The 24,481-nt window shown below is 38.7% G+C and overlaps 1 protein-coding gene across 3 annotated transcripts in view; it reads right to left on the reverse strand.

Annotated features, from left to right (window-relative positions):
• LOC148875440 (FHA domain-containing protein DDL-like) overlaps positions 1–24,481 on the reverse strand; it is a 39,770-nt gene that overhangs the window by 13,389 nt on the left and 1,900 nt on the right. For 2 of the 3 annotated variants that reach the window (XM_088964707.1, XM_088964709.1), the window contains exons 2-9: positions 21,747–21,778; positions 19,846–19,912; positions 19,612–19,669; positions 6,785–6,877; positions 5,288–5,402; positions 5,161–5,208; positions 4,965–5,010; positions 4,773–4,843 (exon numbers count right to left, since the gene is read on the reverse strand). In XM_088964707.1, coding sequence (XP_088820833.1) covers positions 4,773–4,843; positions 4,965–5,010; positions 5,161–5,208; positions 5,288–5,402; positions 6,785–6,877; positions 19,612–19,669; positions 19,846–19,912; positions 21,747–21,778 — 530 coding nt within the window. The remainder of the gene's footprint in view (positions 1–4,772; positions 4,844–4,964; positions 5,011–5,160; positions 5,209–5,287; positions 5,403–6,784; positions 6,878–19,611; positions 19,670–19,845; positions 19,913–21,746; positions 21,779–24,481) is intronic. The other variant, XM_088964708.1, reaches the window with a different exon arrangement.

Here is a 24,481-nt window from a genome sequence, read left to right on the forward strand (position 1 = left end):
GGGGTGGCTGGGGTAACCCAAACGACAAGTCATCTAATTAAAGGAAATAATTCAAATGTTTTTGAAAGGATTAAAGCTAAGGCGGGCTCCTTATCTTTCGCTGACGTGGCGAAGAAGTGGAGTGGCCCAGGGTGCAGTTTGGTTCGGTCCAAGCTGGTCTAGTTGATAGGAGGATCGGGCGGGCTGAAGGACAAACAAGTGACCCATGTGACAACTTAAAGAGTCATGTGGGTCAAGATAAGCAAAGGAGTTTTGGACGGGTGGTAGACAGAAATTTGGGTCTATCATTGTCCCAAATAGCAAGGGGCGCTGAGAACCTCCACCGCATCGTAACAATGAGTAGCTGAGCCCAGGGCGACACTTCTCAAAGAAGCCAAACCCAAGGTACGCAAGGGAGAGAACCGAAGAGGCGGCGGACGAAGGATGGGTACTGTGTAGTGTAGATGAAGAAGATTCAGAAGACAGTACAGATGATGGTACCAGTATTGGCAACGTGAACAATGAAGGCGGGTACGGTGCAGGTGACATGGAAGAGTGGAACATTGCAAGGCTGTTTCAGAGGGACTTAGAGAAGAAAGAAAGGCATGAATTATGCGGACCAGGAAGGTCAGTTAGAGGAAGAAAGAAGCTCGGGATTCCATAAAATAGGTGAGGCTGAAGACAGTGAACGGAATAACCCATTCTTAAGACTCCAGATTGGGAAAGCAACAAAAGTAGGTAATCGAGTGAATTTAGTTTATGCTACTAACGAGTCTTTTGTGTCCTTTGTTCCAGATTCTGTTCCCGATCCATGTCTTGCAACCCATGTATGTGCAGTCAGTCAAGGTGGTGAGACCTCTAAGGCTCTGGGAAGGGGATTGGAAGTTAGTGGAGAGGTGCGGGAAGGAAGGTATAGAAATGAGAAAGTATGGGAGATTATTGAAAGAATATTTAATGAAGTGGAAGGACATATAAATTGGAGAGAGGGTGGAGAGGAGAGAAGAGGGGAGGGCTCAGGGGAGGGGAGGGGAGGGAAGGAAAGGAGGGCTGGGGTGGAAAAGATAATATGGAGTGCACAAAGGAGGTGGGGGGTATTATCATAAGGAGGATGGAGAGGAGAGAAGAGGGGAGGGACCTAAGGAGAGCAGGGAAGGAGAGGAGGATAGGGTTGAAGGGGAGTGTGTAGAAAGGGTAGGGGGGGGAATCTAAGCAAGAGGATTTGATAGCGGATTTTGTGGGGAAGTTGGGATGTAGATTAGAAGACTTGAATGTGCTGAAAGATGGTCTACAGAAGAGGAAGAAAGATGTTAGAACAAAGAAGAGAAATTTGAGTGAAGTTGAGAGATTGAAAAGAGATGTGGAAGGTGACAAGAAGTTCGGGGCAAAAGGAGAGAGATGGAAAGGGGGAAAGTAGTGGTCAAGGGTAGAATGGAAGTAAGAAAAAAGTGAGAATGAAGATACTAAGTTGGAATATGAGGGGGATAGGAAGTGCAAGGTAAAGAGCAACAATAAAAGAGGTAATAAAGAGGTTCAACCCAGACGTTGTTCTATTGCAGGAGTCTAAGAGAATGGAGTTTAATAACAGGTGGGCAAGGAGTGTATGGAAAGCCAGGGGGATTAGTTGGGTAGTTGCTCCCTCTTGGGGTGCTTCAGGGGAGATAGTGACAATGTGGAAGAGGGAAGTGGCTGAAGGCTTGGAGGAACTGATTGGAAGATACACAATTTCCATGAAGTTCAAACAGAAGGAACATGGATATGTGTGGATGCTTACAAATGTCTATGGACCAAATGACTACAAAGAGAGAAAGGAATTGTGGGAGGAATTAGCTAATGTAAGAGGACTGTGGGAGGGGCTTTGGTTGTGGGTGGAGACTTCAATGTGATTAGATACCCAAAGGAAACTAATAAGACCAATCAGAGGGTGACAACAAGTTTGAGGAAGTTTAACAGGTTTGCGGATGCCTTTGAGCTTAAGGAGATACCGTTGGCCTAGAAGACATTTACTTGGTCAAATCTTCAAGCTAGTCCCATATGCTCTAAGTTGGATAGGTTCTTGTTTTCTGTGGAATGGGAAGAACACTAGAGGAACTTCGACATCTAGAGCTCTACCTAGGGTGACATCGAATCATTGGCCCATAGTGTTATGGAAGGAAGAGAGGAGTGGAGGACCTGCCCCATTTAGATTCGAAAATATGTGGTTACTCCATCCCGGGTTTACCAATAGAGTAAGGGAGTGGTAGAATGAGTGTAGCCCATTGGTGGAATGGGAGGGGATGAGATTTCATAAGAAACTACAATTTTTGAAAATAAAGATCAAGGAGTGGAATATCCTGGAGTTTGAAAGGTTAGAAGAAAGAAAGAGAGATTTGATGGAGGGTTGGAACGGAGGACATACCACTCACTCACTTACAGTTTGCTAATGATACGATCCTATTTTGTGAAGGAAGTAACATGAGCTTCATCAGGAATCTGAAACTAGATCCATCTATTTGAGCAAATGTCAAATTTGAAGGTGAACTTTGGGAAGAGTTGTGTAGTGGGTGTGAATATGGAGGAGAGAGAGATTAGGGAGAGTGTAGAAGTACTTGGGTGTGAAGTCTCAGGGTGGCCTTTGAATTATCTAGGGTTGCCCCTAGGTGATAATCCTAAAAGAGCTTTTGGAATCCGGTGATGGAAAGATTTGAAAAAATACTTGTCTCTTGGAAAAAGAATTACCTCTCTCTGGGTGGTAGGATTACACTGATCAAGGCCACGTTAGCAAACATACCCATTTACTTACTTTCAGTGTTTAAGCAAGGAAGGTTTGTAGTAGGCTGGAGAGGTTGATGAGAGATTTCCTTTGGGAGCCGAGAGAGGAGAAGAGGGACCATAGAGTTAACTGGAAGGTGGTGACTAGGAGTAAAAATTTTGGTGGTTTGGGGCTTAGGACCATTGGGAAAAGGAATTCGGCCCTTTTGGGGAAGTGGTTGTGGAGGTTTCCTTTGGAGCAGGAGAAGCTATGGGCTAGAATAGTGGCAAGCATACATGGGTTAGAACAAAATGGATGGGATGCTGAAATCAGAGCAAGGACTACAAGCACTTTACCTTGGAAATCCATTCATGATCTGCTTCCAGTTTTCTCCCCTCTTGTCAGGATTTGAATTCAGGTAATTCCATAAAATTTTGGGAACAAATTTGGGCGGGGAATGCTCCTCTTAAGGAATAGTTTCCTTTGTATGCTCTTTCTTATTTTAAACATGAGCCAATTTCTTCTTTCATCACCCATTCCTCTTCCAGTTCGGGGTTTGGGTAGAACCTGGGTCTGAAGAGGGTTGTGAGGGATTCAGATCTTGATAGTATTTCGAGCCTCCTTGAACTTCTTGATAATGTGTTCTTAGACCCTCTAAGGTGGACTCAAGAATTTGGAGTCCTACCCCCACGGGCTCTTTTTCCTGTGCTTCCTTCTTCAAAGTCCTTTGCCAGTCCGCTAGTCCTACAATCTCCCCTTTCCCAGTTAATGAGGTTTGGTGCAAACCAATTCCTCCTAGGGTTGGTGGTTTTTGTTGGGAAGTCTATTTGGAAAGATTTTTTTTTATGAATAGTCTATTTGGAAAGATTCAACATTGGGGATTTACTCCAAAAGAAGAAACCCAATACTTGCTTGTCACCTCATTGGTGTGTTCTTTGCAAAGCGAATGGGGAAGACTGGTTTTCACTTATTGGTGTCTTGCCAATTTGCGAGTGGGCTTTTTCTCTCTTTGGGTGCAGGTGGAACCCTTAATCAGACTTGCAGAACCTTTTTTCCCCTTTTTTTAGGTGGCACATGAAAAGGGGAAGGACTATGTGAAGAGGGCTAAGGGCTGCAGTATGCTGGTCATTATGGGAAGAAAGAAATTCTAGGATCTTCTCAGAAAAGGAGAGAGGGAATGAAGAATTGATGGTCGTGATCCATATAAGGGTTGTACAGTGGCTGAAATCACTAGAGCTATTTACAGACTAAACAGTGGAAGACACGTTGAAAAAGTGGGGTGAGATTGCAAATTGCACATAGACCAAACCAATAATAAGGGTGTCTTGGACTCCCCCACCTGCTGGCTTCTTAAAATTAAATTTTGATGGGAGCTGTAGGGGGAATCCTGGACAATCAGGGATTGGAGGTGTTTTTAAGGATGAGAACGGGATCATCTCTGCCCTGTTCTCAGGCCCAATTGGTGTGGGGGATTCCCTTAGAGCTGAGATCTTGGCAGTTATGGAAGGAGTTCAGAAAGCCAAGGAGATGAATGTTAGAAGACTCTTAATTGAAGGGGACTAGGAGGTGGTGATGGGGTGGCTGATTAAAGACAACTGCGGCTTACGGAACTATAGAAATGAGAAGAGGAAATTCAGGTGGCTGGTGCGGGGGATGGAAATCAGGATGGGTTGGGTTAAGAGATCAGCTAATTCTTTAGCTGATGGGTTAGATAAACAAGGGATAGAAAGGGAAGCAATGTTTTGGGCTAAATTGTAACTTAACTGTTTCTTTTTTCCTTTTCCCTCTTTGGAGGGTTTAGGTTGTATTCAGAAGATAAGAGTGTTTGTCTTCCGTGCTGTAATTAGTATGATGTTTCAATGAATATAATGAATCTGTTATTGATCAAAAAAAGTATGTCTCTGTAAAAGAAAAGCAAGTAATAAATTTTAATAGTTTAATAAGAACCAAATGGTACCCACTGATGCATTTCTGTTGATAATAGGATTCATAAACAGAACAAAAACTGTGATTGATAGTTATATAACCTGGATATCAACATACATCAATATAATTGATTGCCTACCTACTATTACCAAACTTAATGGTATCTTTTTCAAAAAGTTCATAATAACGCTGAGATTCAATGCGATTATCCTGCACCAAGTAAAAGCAAGCATAAGAGAAAAATAGCATATATGTACCATATATACATACATTATTTATATATTAAATTTTATTAATGAATGGGAAAAGGACATAGCTATAAACAGCTTACATTAATGAAAGTTCCATTTGTGCTTCCAAGGTCCATCAAGTAAGGCCTAGTAAAGTGCATACAGGATAGAAATAGCCAGTAAGTATTGAGAAATATAATCAATGAAGAATGTTGATAATACCTTTTATTACATATTAGGTAAATTTATAAACTGTGGCACCAATGAACTATAAAGTATAAACTAACTTGCCCCTACCTTACTTGCTTTGACAATGTGCCATCAGGTTGCTCTTTTTCCACTTGCCTAACAAATAGGAAACAAATGATTAAAAATTGTCTTAAAACACCTATCACAAAATAAAATTGCCAAAATATAAATCTACCGGTATTGAATGACAGCATGTTGTTTGCTACAGGAGGGGTGATCTGTAGGGATGTCTGCCACCCTTCTTTCTCTACCAAAAAGGTAACAGCTTTGGCGATGAATATAAAGGGGCTCTGTTCATCACATATTATCCTTAGAAACATTAATAAATTTAATAGGAAGCTAATAAGTAATGAAATTCAAGTTATAACTATAGTATTAATGAACTACAAGAATAGACACCAAAATTAAATTAATGACTTTAACTTTATGTGACAAGAATGCAATACTAAGATTCGCAATAGTACATCAGCTAAGAAATCCAGTAAACAAGGCATTGCAGTAAGAACCTTAGAGACGGCATCAAATTAAGTAACAGTGAGATTTGCAAATCTAAAAACAACATGAGAACTGAACAAGATTTCAAAAAGGGATGGGAAAAAAACAGCCATATTCAACCTATAAAAAGAATAAGAGAAAACACCTTTGTATAGAAGGAAGTCAGAACTAATATAAAAGGAGGGGGAAAGGAAAAGAGAAAATAACTCCAATCAAATTCTTTTTTTCTTTCCAATTGGTAACTGCAGATCTTTATTGATTTATGGAAAATAAGAAAATATGTTCAGTTATGGTTACATCAATGAGGTTTGGGTTAGCCGAACTACCCAATCACCTTGAATCTTTGCTTACATAAATACAAAGAATAGTTCTGCTCTGTTAAACCCTTGCTACCCCTTGCTTGGCCAAATCAGCTACATGGTAAGCTGATCTTTGAACCCATGTAAAACATGCATTTACATATTGTAGCAAGAGGGAGTGACAAACTACTTTCTTATTTCAAATAAAAGAAACATAAATAGAAACTCAAAATCCAATCCTGTAACCCACCAACAACCTACCATTAAAATTGTCATAACTTTCCCATTTCACAACATCTTTTTTTTTATGAATAGATTCACAACATCTTGGTCTTGTTGGATAGGTAATAGGTAACTCAGAAACCTTTTGAAAGATACCAAAATCAAGAAAAACAGTTAAGTTTTTGACCTCTTAAAAAATAGGCTGAAAGAAAACCAACATGATACCTTCAACTTTGAAACATCCAAAAACTCTGTAAAAATGACACTTTAACAATTATAACCCTCTAAAATGGATAGCCCAATCGCTACAATACCAACAAACTAAAAAAACACTTAAAAAAATCAAATTAACCAAATTATTGATCACCCAAAGTTAATCGCCACTGAATAAAGAATCAAGAGAATTGATTTATTTTTCCACATATTCTCGGTTTGGGTGTTTGCATCAGAGAGGGATACTTAAATAGGATATCCCATGTTTTTATCAATTAAGCCACATTTATTATTCATCATCAAGAAAAGTTATACTACTTACAAAGATAAGAGAAGTAAGAAGACAAGGCATGGCAAATGAAGTTGGGAAGTGAAGAATACTACTAAGTAGAAAGAGACAGAAAATAATGAACACTGAAGGAAAAGCACTTTAAGAGTGTTACCATTGAGCACTTCACCAGCCTTGAAAACATACAGTCTCCATCTTATATCTGGCTTGCGTGCATCTGGTGGCTCATTAAATAGCAATGTCACACCTGAAATTGGAACCTTACAATTAATAAATCTTTTCTGTTTAACTGCCAATAAAGTTGTTAGTCATCATTCAACCACCTCCCATGTGAATTGCATGCAAACTTTCTCTTATCTCTGACATGTAAAACATGGAAAACTGCTTATTGATTCAAACATAACAATTGCATGCAGATATTATCAGCAATTATAAATGGTTAACTCCAATTCCACCTTATTGGAGAGGTGAATAATTAAAAAGAGGCCATGCAAGGCCAAAGATGTTAGAAACAAAACAACCAACCAATAAATGAAATGTAACATCATTATTGGACCCTATCAAAGGCTTTAGTGGAGACTTCAATAGGAAGATTCTTTACAGCTTAACCAAGAAATGCCAAGATGCTTGGAGATTACTGAATAGATAAGATCATATTGGTTTTTGAGTATTTAGGGAGCATTTGATAAAGGCTGAAGTGGCTGAACTGTATGACTTACTGCTTTGCCATCTAGTGGATAAAATAGTTATAGAATAAAATATTCAGTGGTAATAGTAACCAACCCAACATTCAATTTAGTCCATAAGGAGAAGACAACCTACTTAGTGTTTATTCACCATAAGACAAAGCAGTAAGTTACTCAGTTCAGCCATTATCAAATGGCCCCTTAGAAACATCTCAGAAGTGTGGGCAAGGCTCTCAACTATTCTGATTTAATGAAAATTTGAAATTTTAACTATCAAAAAAAGAGAAGCCTCTTTTTCAGCATGGTGACATGCTTCTTAATCCTTTGCCTTATTCCAACATGGTGACGTGCTTCTTCAGCACTCTTTTTCCCTTGAAAATTTGAGTTACTAAAACCAAAAAAGAATTGGCAATAGACAGATCCATTCATGCAAAGACCTCAAAAACCAAATACCCCTGTTTTGAAAACTCGACTAAGCAAAACTGCTAAGGCTAGTTGTTCCTAGTTCAGCAGTTCAGCAGCAGTTAGATGCTGACACTATCTAAATTAAATATCATAGTAGCTAAGTATTGCAGTATAGCCTACAGTACCATATCTCTGATGTTTAGAGATAAGAACTGGGCATTCTTTTTGGTAATCAATAAGAACTGGAAATTAGGAATTTGTTAAAACTTGCAGCATCAATCACAGGAAAAGAAGAGGAAGAAAAAGGATGAGAAGGAGAAACACTTGGTTGTTGTAAGAAGTACGGCTTTAGGATGCACTTGCTTTATTGCTCAGAAAGCCATTAAGAGGTATAATTCTTTAATTTTTACCTTAAAAAAACACAAAAATAGAATTATTGAATATACATCTATCTGCTTATTGGAGCCATTTGATTGGTTTGAGCAGGTTAGCAAGTTTCAAAGTATTGACACACACGAGTATGCATATCAGGTGTTTCAAGTGTATCAAAAACTTACCTTTTCCAGAGTTTCCTCTTCTCCTTCCTCTTCTTTTTTTTTTTTTTTTTTTGATAAATAAGAAGGATAAATTTCATTACTAAAAACTAATGCAGTTACAAGCTTCCCATGGAGAGGCACGAGCTGCGTCCTCTCCTAACAGTAGGAAGAAAGACAAAAGATAGAAAACAGATTCAGTCTACAATTGAAACCAATACAAACTTTCCCTATTTACCCCTTGCTTTGCAAGACCATCAGCCATAAACTTTGCTGATCTCCCCACCCATTGTATTCTCACTGTCAAGATTCTTGTTAGGCAGTTGAATTTTTTAATTTCATTCTTAAAACACCACGCTATAGAGTCCAGATTTTGTAGCCAGCCCACTACCACCTTGGAGTCCCCTTCTATTATCAACTGTTCCACACCTATCTGCACTGCTAATTGTACTCCCTGGATAGCGGCAGAAAGTTCCGCCCTAGTAGAGTTTCCAACTCCTATGGGTCCTAAGAAAATAAGAACCACATTCCCACTCTCATTCCTCAGTACCCCTCCCACCCCTGACAGACCTGGATTACCAAGACTACTTCCGTCGAAATTCAGCTTCAATAATCTTTCAGGAGGGGGTTCCCAAGCCATACTCACTTTGGTCTTTATGGATGAACAATTGGCCACTGCTAACCAATTCCTCCAAATATCATTAAATGAGAATTGATGGAATAGGTCTAGTGATTTTAGCCACAAGATCACCCTATTTAGAATGCAGTCCTTCATCTCTTCTGGGCTTCTCTCCTTCTCTTGGAAAATTTTGGTATTCCTTTCTTCCCACACGGACCAGATCAGCATTGCTCTTGCACACCTCCACATAATTCTTCCTCTTCTGTAACACCAAGGGAAGAAAGCAGGATCAAAAATCAAACTTGCATCTGCTGGCCTAACCAACCTGCACCCAAACAATGAGAAGAGCCACTCCCATAACTCTGTAGTAAATGAACAAGATATTAGTATATGGTTACAATCCTCACCATGTGACCTGCAAAGAATACACCAAGAAGGTGAGAGACAGAGAAAAGGTCTTCTCTTTTGTAGAATGTCTAAGGTGTTTATTTTCCCATAATACACTTCCCAGCAAAAAGACATAACCTTAGGGGGGAGAGGCCTGCACCAAATTTCCTTAAAATGGAAAGGCTGGTTGGGGGTAGACTGAGTTATGGATTTAAAGAAAGAAGTGCATGAGAAGGATCCATTCTGCTGGGGTGTCCAAATCCGATTATCAGGTTCAGAAGGGTTAAACATACTGTATCAAGTAGGCTTAGCAGATATGTGAGAGACACAATTTCCTTTTCCCTTAAACCTCTACCTCCATGAAACCCAAAGTCCCAATTTGGCGTTAATGGATTATTCATAATGGAAAAAAACTTTGACACAAAATACTTTTTATAATTTATACCTTGAAACAGAGAACAAAGAAGGGAAAAGGTCCTTCAATGGAGCCTCTCCAACCCAAGTATCCTCCCAAAATAGGACTGAGTTACCATTGCAAACATCATACCTTAATTCCCCCTCCTCTTCTTTGCCTGTAATCTTTTCTGCTTCGTCTTCTATCTCGGATCTCACCTTAATTCCCCTCACTGTTTTCTAGGTTTGAACGGAGAGCACTCCCAACCAAGCATTAACCCATTCTACCAAGAAAAGATGGTCAACGGGCAAGACAGTTCGGATAAACACAGTCACACAGAAGGAATGTTAATCTGGAAAAAGATGTTACTGAGACAACTAGAAAATTGGGGTTAACTGAAGAAAAGGGAACTTTACACATCTAGGCTCCAAAAAAGTGGGAAAATGGAATTCAGAAGGTTGAGTTTGTGAAGAACGACAAGCAGAAGTCTAAAAGGGAGCTAAAGAGACTTCAATGGGGGTTGACATATCAAAAGACAATAGGGCGAACAAGGGAAAATCACTGATAGGAGCTTAACAAAATTGTTAAGTTGGAATGTTAGAGGGTTGGGAGAACAAATAAAAAGAAGTTAGGTAAAAGACTCATTGAGAAGAGAAAACCCAGATATAGTCATTCTCCAAGAAACAAAAAAAAATGCGGACAGGAAGCTTCTGAGAGCAATTTGGGGAATTCATGGAAAGAAATGGGTTGTTATTCCCGCTTTAGGCACCTCAGGGGGAATTATCCTAGCTCGGAATGAAGAGGAGGTATTGGGCATTGAAATTGATAAAGGAGAGTTCTCAATCTCTGTACTCTTTACCAATAAGAATGATGGTTTTAGCTGGATTTTGACTTCAAGAGAACCCAACAAGCTGCAGACTAGATAAGTTTCTAGTAACTTCAGATTGGATAGAAAAGTTCCCAAATCTTCTCCAAGAAATCAGACCTCGCTGCACTTCAGACCACTGGCCTTTAGTCCTGAGAATAGATGTCCTGAAAGGTAAACCCCCTTTTAGACTGGAGAAAATGTGGGCTCTACATAAAGATTTTCACAAAAATGTAGCTTCTTGGTGGGAGGAATGTAGAGTTGAAGGCTGGGCTGGACATAGATTGTTGCAAAAGCTAAAATTCATTAAAAGAAAACTGAAAGCCTGGGGGAGAGAAGAATTTAAATCGTTTGCAGAGGAAAAAAGTGCCATCCTCTTGGAGTTGGAAGATCTTGATAACAGGGAGAAATCAGGAGTTCTAGACGAAGAAGGAAGGAGGAGAGATGATTTAAGGAATTCTTGGGAAAAGGTAATCAGAAAAGAAGAAATCTTTTGGAGGCATCGGTCAAGGGTCAGATGGTTAAAGGAATGTGATAATAACTCAAAATTCTTCCACAGCTATGCGTCGGGTAGGCGTAGAAAGAACCTCATCTAAAAAATTAAGGTGGACCAGAGGGAAGTGGAAGATGCTGAAGAAATCACAGAAGTGTTTCTTAACCACTTCAAAAATCTTTACTCCAAGGAAACTGGTAGGAAGTTAAATTTAAGAAGTTGGGAAGGGCCGACTCTAGCAGAAGATAAGAGAAAATGGCTCGAAAGGGAAACTGAGGAAAAAGAAATAAGAGAAGCATTATTTGAGATGGATGGAGATAGAGCCCCCGGGCCCGATGGCTTCCCAATCTTCTTTTTTCAAATATGTTGGGAAGTTCTAAGAGTGGATCTTTTGGAGGTCTTTAACGATTTCCACTCCACGGCGGTTGTAAACAAAGGAAATCCACATGTATTTGCCTCATTCCAAAGAAAAATGGTGTCTTGGAAGTGAAAGACTTCTGACCAATAAGTCTAGTAGGGAGCGTGTACAAAATCCTAGCAAAAGTTTTAGCAAAAAGACTTGGAGAAATCCTAAAAGTGCTGGTCTCTCCAAATCAATTTGCATTCGTGAAAGGAAGACAAATTGTAGACAGCATCAAAATTGCAAACAAAGTTGTCGAAGATAGAAGGAAGAGTGGAAGGACGGGCCTGCTTGTGAAACTAGATCTGAAAAAGCTTACGATAAAGTAGATTGGGACTACCTTCTCCAAGTTCTGAAATTGAGGGGTTTTGAAACAAAGTGGCTGTAGTGGATGAAAGGCTATATAAGTTCAACCTGGTTCTCAATCATGATCAATGGAAAGCCCAAAGATTACTTTAAAGCAAGTAGGGGTCTCCGACAGGGCTGTCCTCTATCCCCGTTCCTCTTCACTTTGGTAATGGATGTCTTTAGCTAGCTCATGGAGAAAGCCAAAAGCCTTAACTTAATCAAGGGGTTTGAGGTAGAAAGATGTGCCATGAATATCTCCCATCTCTTATTTGCAGATGATGTCATCCTGTTCCACGAAGCAAATTTGGAGAATATCATAAGTATGAAATGTGTGTTTGAATGCTTCGAATTAGTCTCTAGGTTGAAGGTTAATTACTCAAAGAGTAGCCTAGCAACTATAAACCAAATTAAAGATTCCCTCCTGGAAAGTTTCAAGGAAACTCTGAATTGAGGAGTGGAAAATTTCCCCCTATCTTATTAGGGATTGCCCCTTGGTGGGAATCCACAAAAGTCCAAGTTTCTGGGAGCCAGTGGTGGAAAATGTGAAAAGAAATTAGCTACTTGGAAACGATGCTATCTCTCAAAAGGGGGCACACTCACCCTCATAAAGGCTTCTCTTGCAAACATGCCCGTCTTCTTCCTTTCAATGTTTCAGATCCCTACTAAAATCAGATTACAGATTGAGAAACTTCAAAGAGATTTCCTATGGGAAGGTGGAGGTGATAGAAAAAGGTATCTAGTAAATTGGAGTCAAGTTTGCAAGCTAAAAGAGGCTGGAGGGTTGGGAATCGAACACCTAAAAGAGAAGAATAATGCCCTCCTCGAAAAATGGTTGTGGAGATTCCCCATTGAATCGAACTCCCTTTGAGCAATTAACATCACCAGCAAGTATGGATTAAATGCAAACGGTTGGGACTGCAATCTCCGCTCAAACCAACTAGCTTCCTCAAATCCTTGGAAAGGTATCACTTCCATTCACAACCTCTTCCTTTCTTTCATAAGATTTAGAGTGGGTAATGGAAATAGAATAAAGTTCCGGACTGGTCTATGGTGGAGTGATTCCACATTGGCAGATTCCTATCCTAGGATTTACAACCTTACCCTAAACAAAGATGCAACCATCTCTCAGTGCCTCCCCAATTCTCCCAATGAAAGTAACATAAACTTGAGCCTCAAAAGACCCTTAAGGGAACTGGAGATAAGTGAGTTAGCTGACCTCCTCCTCTCTCTCCCAAAGAAGTTTACATTTCGCCAAACTCCCAAGACTCCCGAGTTTGGAAACCCCACCCAAGAGGTGAGTTCTCGTCCAAGACTTTCTTCGAAGCTCTGGTTGCAAGAAATCGAGACTGTGGCTTCCCTTTCAAGAAGATCTAGTGCAAGTTTGTCCCCTCAAGATTGAGTTTCTTTGTTTGGGAGGCTTATCTGAATCAAGTTAACACTTGTGAATTACTTCAAAAGAAGAACCTTGGAAGGCTTTATATCTCCCCTCATGATTGTATCCTCTGTCTCCGTGAGGGAGAGAGTTGACCACCTCTTCATACACTGCCAGGTAACCAGCAACATCTAGAACTACTTCCTACAGCTAGTTGGGTATAGTTGGGTGGCTCCTAATCACCTTCGGGACTTGATTTCTCAGTGGCATGGAAGAGGTTTGAGCAAGAGAGGTAAGGCTTACTGGCTGATAGTGCTTCACGTTGTGCTCTGGGGAATCTGGGAGGAAAGGAACAACCGACTGTTTGAAAATAAGGCTAAATCTAAGGGTGAGCTGCTCAATCACATTGCTTATCACTGCAATCTATGGGCTTCCAGCTCAGAAGAGCTCACAGGATTCAACATTAATGACCTCAACAGGAATGTTTAGTACTTTTTGCACTCCTCCCCCTCTATTACACACACCCCCAGAGTCCCCTCAATAAGAAGGGAAGGAACTTGGACTCTAAGCTTTGATGGAAGTGCCTTGCATAACCCTGGAGTTGCCAACATAAGGGGAACCCTAAGAGATGAAAATGGGCTCATCTGCTGGGCATACAGAGGACCAATTGGAATAGCTGACTCTACAAAGGCAGAAGTGTTAGCAGCTCTTACAAGGATTCTCCTAGTCAGCAAACTGGGTATTCAGAACTTCTCCATCAAAGGTGACTCAACAAACACTATAAAATGGTTAGGGCAACAGGAAGCTGGACCGTGGAGACTTAGCCACTTCTTAACAGAGGCAAGACATAAGAATGGAAGGCTTTATATCTCCCCTCATGATTGTATCCTCTGTCTCCGTGAGGGAGAGAGTTGACCACCTCTTCATACACTGCCAGGTAACCAGCAACATCTAGAACTACTTCCTACAGCTAGTTGGGTATAGTTGGGTGGCTCCTAATCACCTTCGGGACTTGATTTCTCAGTGGCATGGAAGAGGTTTGAGCAAGAGAGGTAAGGCTTACTGGCTGATAGTGCTTCACGTTGTGCTCTGGGGAATCTGGGAGGAAAGGAACAACCGACTGTTTGAAAATAAGGCTAAATCTAAGGGTGAGCTGCTCAATCACATTGCTTATCACTGCAATCTATGGGCTTCCAGCTCAGAAGAGCTCACAGGATTCAACATTAATGACCTCAACAGGAATGTTTAGTACTTTTTGCACTCCTCCCCCTCTATTACACACACCCCCAGAGTCCCCTCAATAAGAAGGGAAGGAACTTGGACTCTAAGCTTTGATGGAAGTGCCTTGCATAACCCTGGAGTTGCCAACATAAGGGGAACCCTAAGAGATGAAAATGGGCTCATCTGCTGGGCATACAGAGGACCAATTGGAATAGCTGACTCTACAAAGGCAGAAGTGTTAGCAGCTCTTACAAGGATTCTCCTAGTCAGCAAACTGGGTATTCAGAACTTCTCCATCAAAGGTGACTCAACAAACACTATAAAATGGTTAGGGCAACAGGAAGCTGGACCGTGGAGACTTAGCCACTTCTTAACAGAGGCAAGACATAAGAATGGAAGGCTTTATATCTCCCCTCATGATTGTATCCTCTGTCTCCGTGAGGGAGAGAGTTGACCACCTCTTCATACACTGCCAGGTAACCAGCAACATCTAGAACTACTTCCTACAGCTAGTTGGGTATAGTTGGGTGGCTCCTAATCACCTTCGGGACTTGATTTCTCAGTGGCATGGAAGAGGTTTGAGCAAGAGAGGTAAGGCTTACTGGCTGATAGTGCTTCACGTTGTGCTCTGGGGAATCTGGGAGGAAAGGAACAACCGACTGTTTGAAAATAAGGCTAAATCTAAGGGTGAGCTGCTCAATCACATTGCTTATCACTGCAATCTATGGGCTTCCAGCTCAGAAGAGCTCACAGGATTCAACATTAATGACCTCAACAGGAATGTTTAGTACTTTTTGCACTCCTCCCCCTCTATTACACACACCCCCAGAGTCCCCTCAATAAGAAGGGAAGGAACTTGGACTCTAAGCTTTGATGGAAGTGCCTTGCATAACCCTGGAGTTGCCAACATAAGGGGAACCCTAAGAGATGAAAATGGGCTCATCTGCTGGGCATACAGAGGACCAATTGGAATAGCTGACTCTACAAAGGCAGAAGTGTTAGCAGCTCTTACAAGGATTCTCCTAGTCAGCAAACTGGGTATTCAGAACTTCTCCATCAAAGGTGACTCAACAAACACTATAAAATGGTTAGGGCAACAGGAAGCTGGACCGTGGAGACTTAGCCACTTCTTAACAGAGGCAAGACATCTATTGGCTCCTATGAATGCTTCTTTGTACCTGATTTCCAAGGAAGCTAAATGCCATTAAAGATGGATTAGCAAAATTAGGTGCCACTCTGGAGTCCTTGTATTGTGACAAAACTCCTCCTGTGTAATTCTCAGGGGTCTGACCCCTGTTATGTATTTGTACACCTTCCCGTGTACCCTCCTCTTCTTTTAATGAAATCAGTTAACTTCTTTCAAAAAAAAAAAAAAAAAACTTTTACTTTCATATCTTCACAGGGAGACAAAATTAATGTTATTTAACATTTAAAAACATGCTTATTTTGAATAGCCTTAAAAAGGTGTATAAGTGATACTTGAAGGCCCAGTATGATATAATACACCTGATACTTGAACCTTGCAGGTTCTCAGACAGTCAATGATTTTTAAGTAAAAAACAGGTGGTTCACTTTGCTGAACCAAAAAAAAGGCTCCAAATGACAATCCAACTGGTTCAACCCGACACTCCTGTCCAGTTTTCATAACATTGATAAATAGATATAGGCATCATCAACAACAATTATCATCATCATATCATCCAAGTCTTGCCCTGATTGGGTCAGGTACATGAATCCTGTTTCAGCATTTTGTTCTATTTAATGCCACTGAACAGCAATTATGGATCTTCATTTTCCATTACCTCTTTCTATTAATTTTCAGATACTAGATTGGGCCCTTGCATAAATTTTGATGCAATTGCCACTTATCAAACAAATAACAACAGCCATGTTTAAAAAAGGTAAAAGAAGTGTAGTAAATACTTTCTAAGAAAAAAAAAAAAGAAAGAAAAAGGAGATATCTATACTACTTTAAAAATCATAAATAGCCTAAGTAATATTTCTGGAATTTTTTGAGGACAAAATTTACCCTTCCATATTTAAATTTATTGATAAAAAATGTGGGAAAAGGGGTAATCAATTATTAATATTAAATAAGTTGAAAAAAGACAATTATAAGATATTCAATGCATTCATTTTCCTCTCATTAAATCCAACACTTAAGGTATTAATTTGCATTCACCTTCATTGAATCATACATTTAAGGCACTTTTATTTCTTCTCATCATTAAATTCTGTTAATTAAATCCATACATAATAAATTAATAATTCTAATAACATAAAAACATACTTTTAAAATCTACCTGGAAAAAAAACAGTATTTACATCTAGGCAATGGTAAGAAATTAAACCATTTCAGGTCAAATGGTCCAAGCCAATCCATGTTGTCACAATTAAATAATAAAATTCAAAAATAGATAAAATGCAAAAAATATAGAGATTAAAAAAATTGGAAACATTTTTAACATCATATATTCGACATATTAAACAACAATAAGTATGATAAATAAGAAATGTTTTTATTAATGATGGAAATGGAATGTAAAATTTCAAATCATTAGAAATAAAACTATTTTCCTATTCTCTCATTAAATCTCATATTAAGGTATATTCTCTTACTAACTCCACAAAATTAATTTTACTAATATAAAAATAAATATTTTGAAAAATAATTTGAAAACAAAACTATTTTCTTCCCTCCAAATAGTGGGTAAGCGATTCAACCATTTCGGGTCAAATGGGTGATGACTAATGTCATAGTCAAATAATAAAATTTTAAAAAATATAAAATATAAATATTAAAAAAATAAAAATTGGGCACATATCTAATGTTATATATTCATAAAAGTAAATATAGGGTACATCTCTAATATTATACATTCATTAACAATGTTAGAAACGTAATATAATATTTGGTGTCAACCTAGAAATCAAATTATTTTCCTTTTTGGGTTGTGGGTTAGGGGTTTGGGTCAAATGGATTAACCGATGATATGATAGTTAAATAATAAATCTTTAAAAAATAAAATAGTACAAGTAAATCAAAAGAATATATAAAAAATTATATATTAATTATGTCAAACAAAAATTAAGTTTGATAAGTAAAAATTATTTGTATAATATACATGATATATAATTTAAAACAAATCCGAAAGTAAAGCTATTTTCTTATCTAGATGGTGGGTCAATGATCCAACTTTTCAAAGAAACTCATGATTTCATAATTGAATAATAAATATTTAAAAAAAGATACAAAACAAACAATGAAAAAGTACAAAATTTTGTGGCATTTGGGAACATTTATAATGTTATATATTCATCATAATAAATGGAAAAAAGGAATACAAAATTTAATAATAATAATAATAATTGTTATTGTAATTTAAAATTTACATATGCAATGCACTTGCACATTTACTGCAAGCATTTGAGTTTTTTTTTTCGATAAATGAGAGTAATTTTATTGAAAAAATATCATAAATACATGCAGCCTAGGAAGAGACACGAGATGTTACCTCCCCCAAGGACTGAATCATAAACACTAAAACATGCCCAAACCTGAGATACAAATTACAAATTAGCCCAAAACAAATCACCCTTGACACCCCTTGCTTGGCCAGAGAATCAGCCATTACATTTGCTGATCTGCTAACCCACTGGAACCTAACAGTCATATTTCTTGTCATCCATTTAACTTTCTTTAACAGATCCCTGTAGCCCCAACAAACTGTGTTTGGGCTATTCAGCCAGCCCACTACTACCTTGGAGTCTCCTTCTACTAACAAATTGTTCACTCCAAACTGACTAGCCATCTGTATACCTTGTACCGCTGCTAGTAGCTCTGCCCTTACAGAATCACCTTCACCCATTGGTCCTGAGAAAAGAGACAACATATTGCTGTCTTTGTCTCTCAGAATCCCTCCAATTCCGGATGGCCGTAGGTTACCATCAGCTACCATCAAAGTTCAATTTTACCACTCCATTCGGTGGGGGTTTCCATTCAACTTGTAATTTGTTCTTGGTGGAGATTGTAGAAGCCACTGCTTCCCAATTTTTCCTCAAGTCACCAAAGGAGAAATCTGCCAACAATTGTGAAGATATCAGCCATGAAATTGTCTTTGTCAATATACATTCCTTGACTTCAGCAAGACTTCTTTCCTTTTCTTGAAATATTCTAGCATTCCTCTCCTCCCATAAGAGCCACAAGGTGGAGGCTCTGATACATTTCCACATTATCTTCCCCCTTTTTGTCAATCTCCCAAGAGCATCTGGAGTGAACAGCAGCTTTACTTCAAAGGGCAAGTTCCACCTGCACCCAAATAAAGAAACAACCCAATTCCAAATAATGGCAGCAAAGGAGCACGATATCAGCAAATGGTTATAGTCCTCACCCTTCACTTTAGACATAAAGCACCAATTTGGGGACAGACACAAAAAAGATTTCTTCTTTTGCAAGTTTTCCATAGTATCGATCTTACCATAATAGGCTTCCCAACAGAACACTGCTACTTTGGGGGGTATTGTCCTTGACCAAACCTCTTTAACAGGGAAGATCTGAAAGGAAGGGTTAGAGCAAAGGGCTTTAAAGAAAGATGCACAAGTGAAAGAATCAACCGGGTTTAGAGCCCAGACTCTTTTGTCCGGGTTAGTGGGGTCCAGGCACACCGAATCTAGAAGCAACAACAGCTCTGAGACACAATGAAACTCTTCATCCCTTAACCCTCTCCGAAACCCAAAATCCCAATTTAAAGCCAAAGGGCAAACCGGGGGGGGGAAGGAACCAAGAAATGGGTTTCTTTTTAAAGAGGGTGATGGAATAGAGAGAAGGGAAACGGTCTTTTAGGGGTTGACTGCTCACCCAAGTATCTTCCCAAAAAAGAATAGAGTTTCCAAAACAAGCATCATACCTTACAAATCACTAAAGAATGAACCCATTTGAGTTTATTTTTAATCACATTGTTACTTTTGTTAATTTTCAATTTTTATCTTAATTATGATATATATAAAATTCAAGTAATTAATATGAAAAAAAATTCTCACATGCAATGCACATGCTTAATTACTAGTTTTTCCTATAAGTAGAAAAACAAATCATTAAAGATAACAATAGGTCACAACTAAGCATGAAAGGAATTTTGTAAAGTAAAACATGGATAGAGCCAAAAGAAGAGCAACGAAATTTAAGCATTTTATCCACATCTAGATGGACATAGGAATAAGAAATCTTATTTGAAGAATTCAACTATTTAAAATCTTACCCCTTACTCGATTTGTTTCTGCAGCAAGCTTCCCAGACAGCTCAAATGAAGGTTTTTGCTGCATTTCACAGAAGAAACTATTAAGGGCAGCGTAGGACATGCCACCTAAAGTTCAGGAGAAGCTATTAATCACTGCCTTCTGTTTTCCCCTCTTTCATGCCTATGGTGCAAATAAGATGCCAATATAGAATAAAACTAACTTTTAAAACCAGTGAAACCAAGACCAATTATTACCTTTTGCTTTGCTTCCAAAGCTTCCTCAGCAGCCTTCATCTTAGCTACTGAATCAGCTTCACTATCCCTGCTCAATTAGGAATCCTATTTAATAAAAGACTACGGCAAGGACTATCAAAATTAAACATTTTTTCAGGAGTATGCAACTGTCATAGAAAACTAAAAGCATAATATAAGCATTTACTAATATTTTTATGTTGTTATTCATTACAAGTGCAAATGTCTGGATGCAAAAAGATATTGAGGACAATGGAAAACTACAATCACGTCCGTTTTATCTGTGGTCATAATCATCCCATCAGCATTAGATAAAGAACAAGAAGCAACTAAAGAACAGGAAAGAATAAAAGACATGGAACTACATGCATACATGAAAAGAGCTTTCTGTGGCTAATCCATTCCTATTGTTACCTCTAATCTCAGGAAATTCAACCCATTCATTCTTATCATCTCTTAAGGTGCTTCAAAATAAAGCAAAATAATAACAATTGCGGCTATTGAAGCTAAGTAGATGTCTTCTTATGATTAAAAATTGTGAATAAAATGCTGTGCACATCAAACTTTTCTAGCTTGTAAGAAAGGGAACTGCCTATAGGCAAGAAATTATATGTATTACACAAAGGTACAAAAATGAAAAATTTGAGGCCCAGACCATATAAAGGACAAAAGGAGAAATTCCTAAACATAAGACTATTGCAAGTACTTGAATTAAAAAAGGCTTTGTAGAAACTGATGACCAATGCATGATAACCACTTGGAATACCATCACTTCCAATTACTGTAATTCATATTCAAATTCCATGCATTTTTATTTTTTTACACATGCACTGATATCTTGCAAAGGATTAAAAATAGCAAAATTCTCCCTTTAAAAATGAAGGCCTTCAAGATTCAAAGGTCAACCATATTTAACTCCAAGAGCAAACCCAGCACCAGCCTCCTAACCCAGATGGTACTAAGTTACACAGCACAAGAGAAAAACATACTCAGACAATGGGAACCATATTAACTCCAAAAGCAAACCCAGCATCATCTCCTAATTTCAAGAAAACCACCCATACCAAAAGTTTCACACTTTCTTAGGTTTAATTTCAACCTAAAGAAAAACACAGTTAAGGTATACCTTAACTGCATGTGACTAGATTAATACAAGTAGATTACCCACAATGTGAAGAAATGAAATCAAACCCTAGTAGCTGCATTACAGTATTTATGCATTCCTTTCCCTACCACCCTCATCACAAGTACACTAAAAGCTTCAGTTAAAGAAATAAAAGGAAGAGGGATATGGGTTCATCTCCAAAACTCCAAACTAATCCTATCAGAGGCCCATTCAAGAAAATGAAGGGGACTACACACATGCCACCCCATCCATGTTCTCCAGCTCATTTGCAGGTAAGGAGCCAATGACCATTGGAATAGTTTCTCTGACAGTGTGACTAACACCACCCAAAACATTCAACAACATGGCATATAGAGAAAATATACAAACCAATGACGATGCAATCAACAAAAGGAGTATGTTAGGATTGAGGATTCATATGTATTTGCTACTAATAGAGTCTACAATTATCTTCCACCTAGTGCTCTCATCCAATTAAGGAAAGTAAAATGTATTTGTTACAAAAGCAACAAGAAAAATTCAAGTCATCCAATTAGTATGGTCCACCACCCCACCTTCATCTTTTCAACTTGTGATGCCACAAATACCTTAAACTAGTCTAAACTACTCTTTATTTTTGTTCTATAAAGCAATGAAAGTAATTAAGGTCACCTAAAGCCAAAAAGGAGAAAAATTATAGATGTTCATAAAAGCAAAAGAACACCCGTAAATCCTACAAAACTGTAAAAGATATCTGACAAAAGTTTAGGTGAAAGATTTAATTCAAGTGGCAACTCACCTATTTTGTTCAGTTCCTCTTGAATTTGCTACCTAAAACAATAAAATTGACACAGAAGTTATAATTTAAAGCCTCAAATAAGGGTGAACATGAAAAACATATGATTTGCATCAACAATTAGATAAACCAATCAAAAGTTGTTTGTTTTCTGATAATTGAAAGATTATTTCATCAATCAAAAGATAGATCTGTCACTAGCGTCCCAGAAAGAGTCATGAGGTGTGACATCACTCTTCACAAAGGTTACAACCAACCAAAGAGGGGGGTGGGGGATGGGGGGGGAACTGAAAGAAAATAGTATTCTAGTACCAATCAAAAATAGTATTCTAGTACCAATCAAAAATCGCATTCCAATAAGATGTAAGATAATCTTCCTTTATAATCAGTAATATATAAGAAAATAAATTAAAACAATGACCCAGGGCCAGATGGGTTCACTATGACCTTTAATCAAGATTGCTGGGAGATTTTGAAGAAAGACCTGAATTAAGTGTTTGATGATTTTGACCAAAATGGGAATATTTCTCCAGGAATGAATTCTACCTTCATCACTTTAGTTCCCAAGAAAAAGGAAGCTAGTGTGGAGCCTCTACAAAATCATTGCAAAAGTCCTTTCAGGGAGGCTGAAAAGGGTTCTTCCTACAATAATCTCACCTTTTCAAAGGGACTTTGTAGAGGGCAGACAAACTGTTGATCAATTTTTTGTGGCGATTGTGTGTGTAGTAGAGAAGAAAAAAAAAGGGAAAAGGGTCTTATTTGTAAATTGGACCTTGAAAAGGTTTATGGTATGCAGATATGGTGGATTGGTCCTGCCTCCTAGAAGTCTTGGAAAAGTTTGGGTTCAGAGATAGATGGAGATCGTGGGTCAAAGGTTGTTTGAGTTCAGTGCAATACTTAACTATGATTAATGGGATTGCTAGAGATTTTTTTCCCTGCCAAGAGAGGACTGAGACAGGGTGACCCCTTCTCCCCAGTTCTATTCACTTTGATGGCAGAGGTTCTTAGCAAAATGATAACCAAGGCTGATCTAGGCAACTCACTAAGAGGTTGGAGAGTGGGAAAGGAGGAGGTTGTAGTCACACACCTACAGTTTGCGGATGACATAATTCTGTTTTGTGATAATGACAGCCCTGTCTCCCTAGGAAACTTAAAGGCATTGATTAGTTCCTTCGAGAACATATCTAACCTGAGGGCCAATTGGGGGGAAGTTGCATTGCGGGTGTTAATGTGCAAGAGGAGACTATGAGTGATTTCGCTGACGTGGTAGGCTGTGAAGTAAAAAGGTGGCCCATAGAGTATTTAGGACTACCATTGGGTGGAAATCCAAGGTCTGCGGTTTTTTGGAAACCAGTGCTGGAGAGATTTACTGAGAAATTGGCAGCCTGGAAAATAAATTATATTTTGACAGGAGGAAGAACCACATTGATCAAGGCCACCATGGCAAACCGCCCAATTTATTTCCTCTCCACCTTCCACATCCCTATTAAAATTGCTAGACAGCTAGAAAAGATTATGAAGGATTTCTTATGGGAATCGGGGGAAGAGAAGAGAGATGATTTGGTGAACTGGGAACAGGTTAGCAGGCCCAAAGAGATTGGGGGATTAGGTTTAGGGAACCTGACTCAAAAGAATTTGCTCTTTTAGGGAAGTGGTTGTCGAGGTTCCCTTGGAAAGCAATTCACGAGGTATATCCTTCTTTCTTAAACCTTATTCGATATGATGTGGGGAATGGATTAAAAGTATTGTTTTGGGAAGACCTATTGTTAAGTGATACTCCTTTAAAACTCCAGTTTCCTTTGCTTTTTTGCACTCTCCAACTATAATTCTGAACCCATTTCAAAGTTTGTGGCATTCTGACTCGGGCTTAAATTGGAATTTTAGGTTTAGAAGAGGTCTTAGGGATTTGGAATGAATCTCTCATTCTTATTTTGGATAGGCCGGAATCAGTTTTTCTAGACCACTCTATGGAGGACGATAGGGTTTGGCCTATTTCCCCAAATTGTTCTTTCACTTGTATGCCTTTTTTCAGTTACTTATTACAACCTAGCTCTAGGGGGATTAATTTCCCATTGAAAGAAATTTCGAACAAGCCTATTCCCCCTAAAGTTGAGGCCCTTTCTTGGGAGGTCTTTCTCAGAAAGATTAACACCTGTGATGTGCTGCAGAAGAGAAGTACAAGTAAAAGCCTTTCCCCTCATATGTGTTTCCTCTACAAGGACAGTGGTGAATCTGTTTCTCATATATTTATATCTTGTCCTTTTGTACTTTGCATTTGGAAGCATCTTTGTTCTCTATTTGGATGCAGGTGGAATCCTCCTCAGGATGTGGTGGGCCTCTATGATCCTAACTTCCTAAGACAACCAAAGGAAAGAAGAAGACAAGTTTGGAAAGCAGTAAGGGATGTTGTGTTTAGATCATTTGGGAAGAAAGGAATGGAAGAATTCTTAATGATAAAGGCAGGACTAAGGAGGAAATTACTGATTTAATCAAATTAAAGGCTGCACGTTGGGTGAAATCCACAAAAGCTTTCCAATTTTTCCCTCAGTGATATTTTGAGATCATGGAAAGAGGTGGCACTCTCAGATCAAGTCAAGGTGAGACAAATCATGATATGGAATCCCCCGGCTCATAACTTCCTAAAGCTCAATTTTGATGGAAGCTACATAGGTAATATGGATTTGGTTGGGCTAGGGGGTGTTTTCAGGAATTTAAAAGGAAGGGCGGGGGCTTTGTAC

The sequence above is a fragment of the Nelumbo lutea genome, chromosome 1 (genome assembly GCF_056320005.1).
Source record: "Nelumbo lutea isolate HS-2025 chromosome 1, American lotus-T2T, whole genome shotgun sequence".
Lineage (NCBI taxonomy): Eukaryota > Viridiplantae > Streptophyta > Magnoliopsida > Proteales > Nelumbonaceae > Nelumbo > Nelumbo lutea.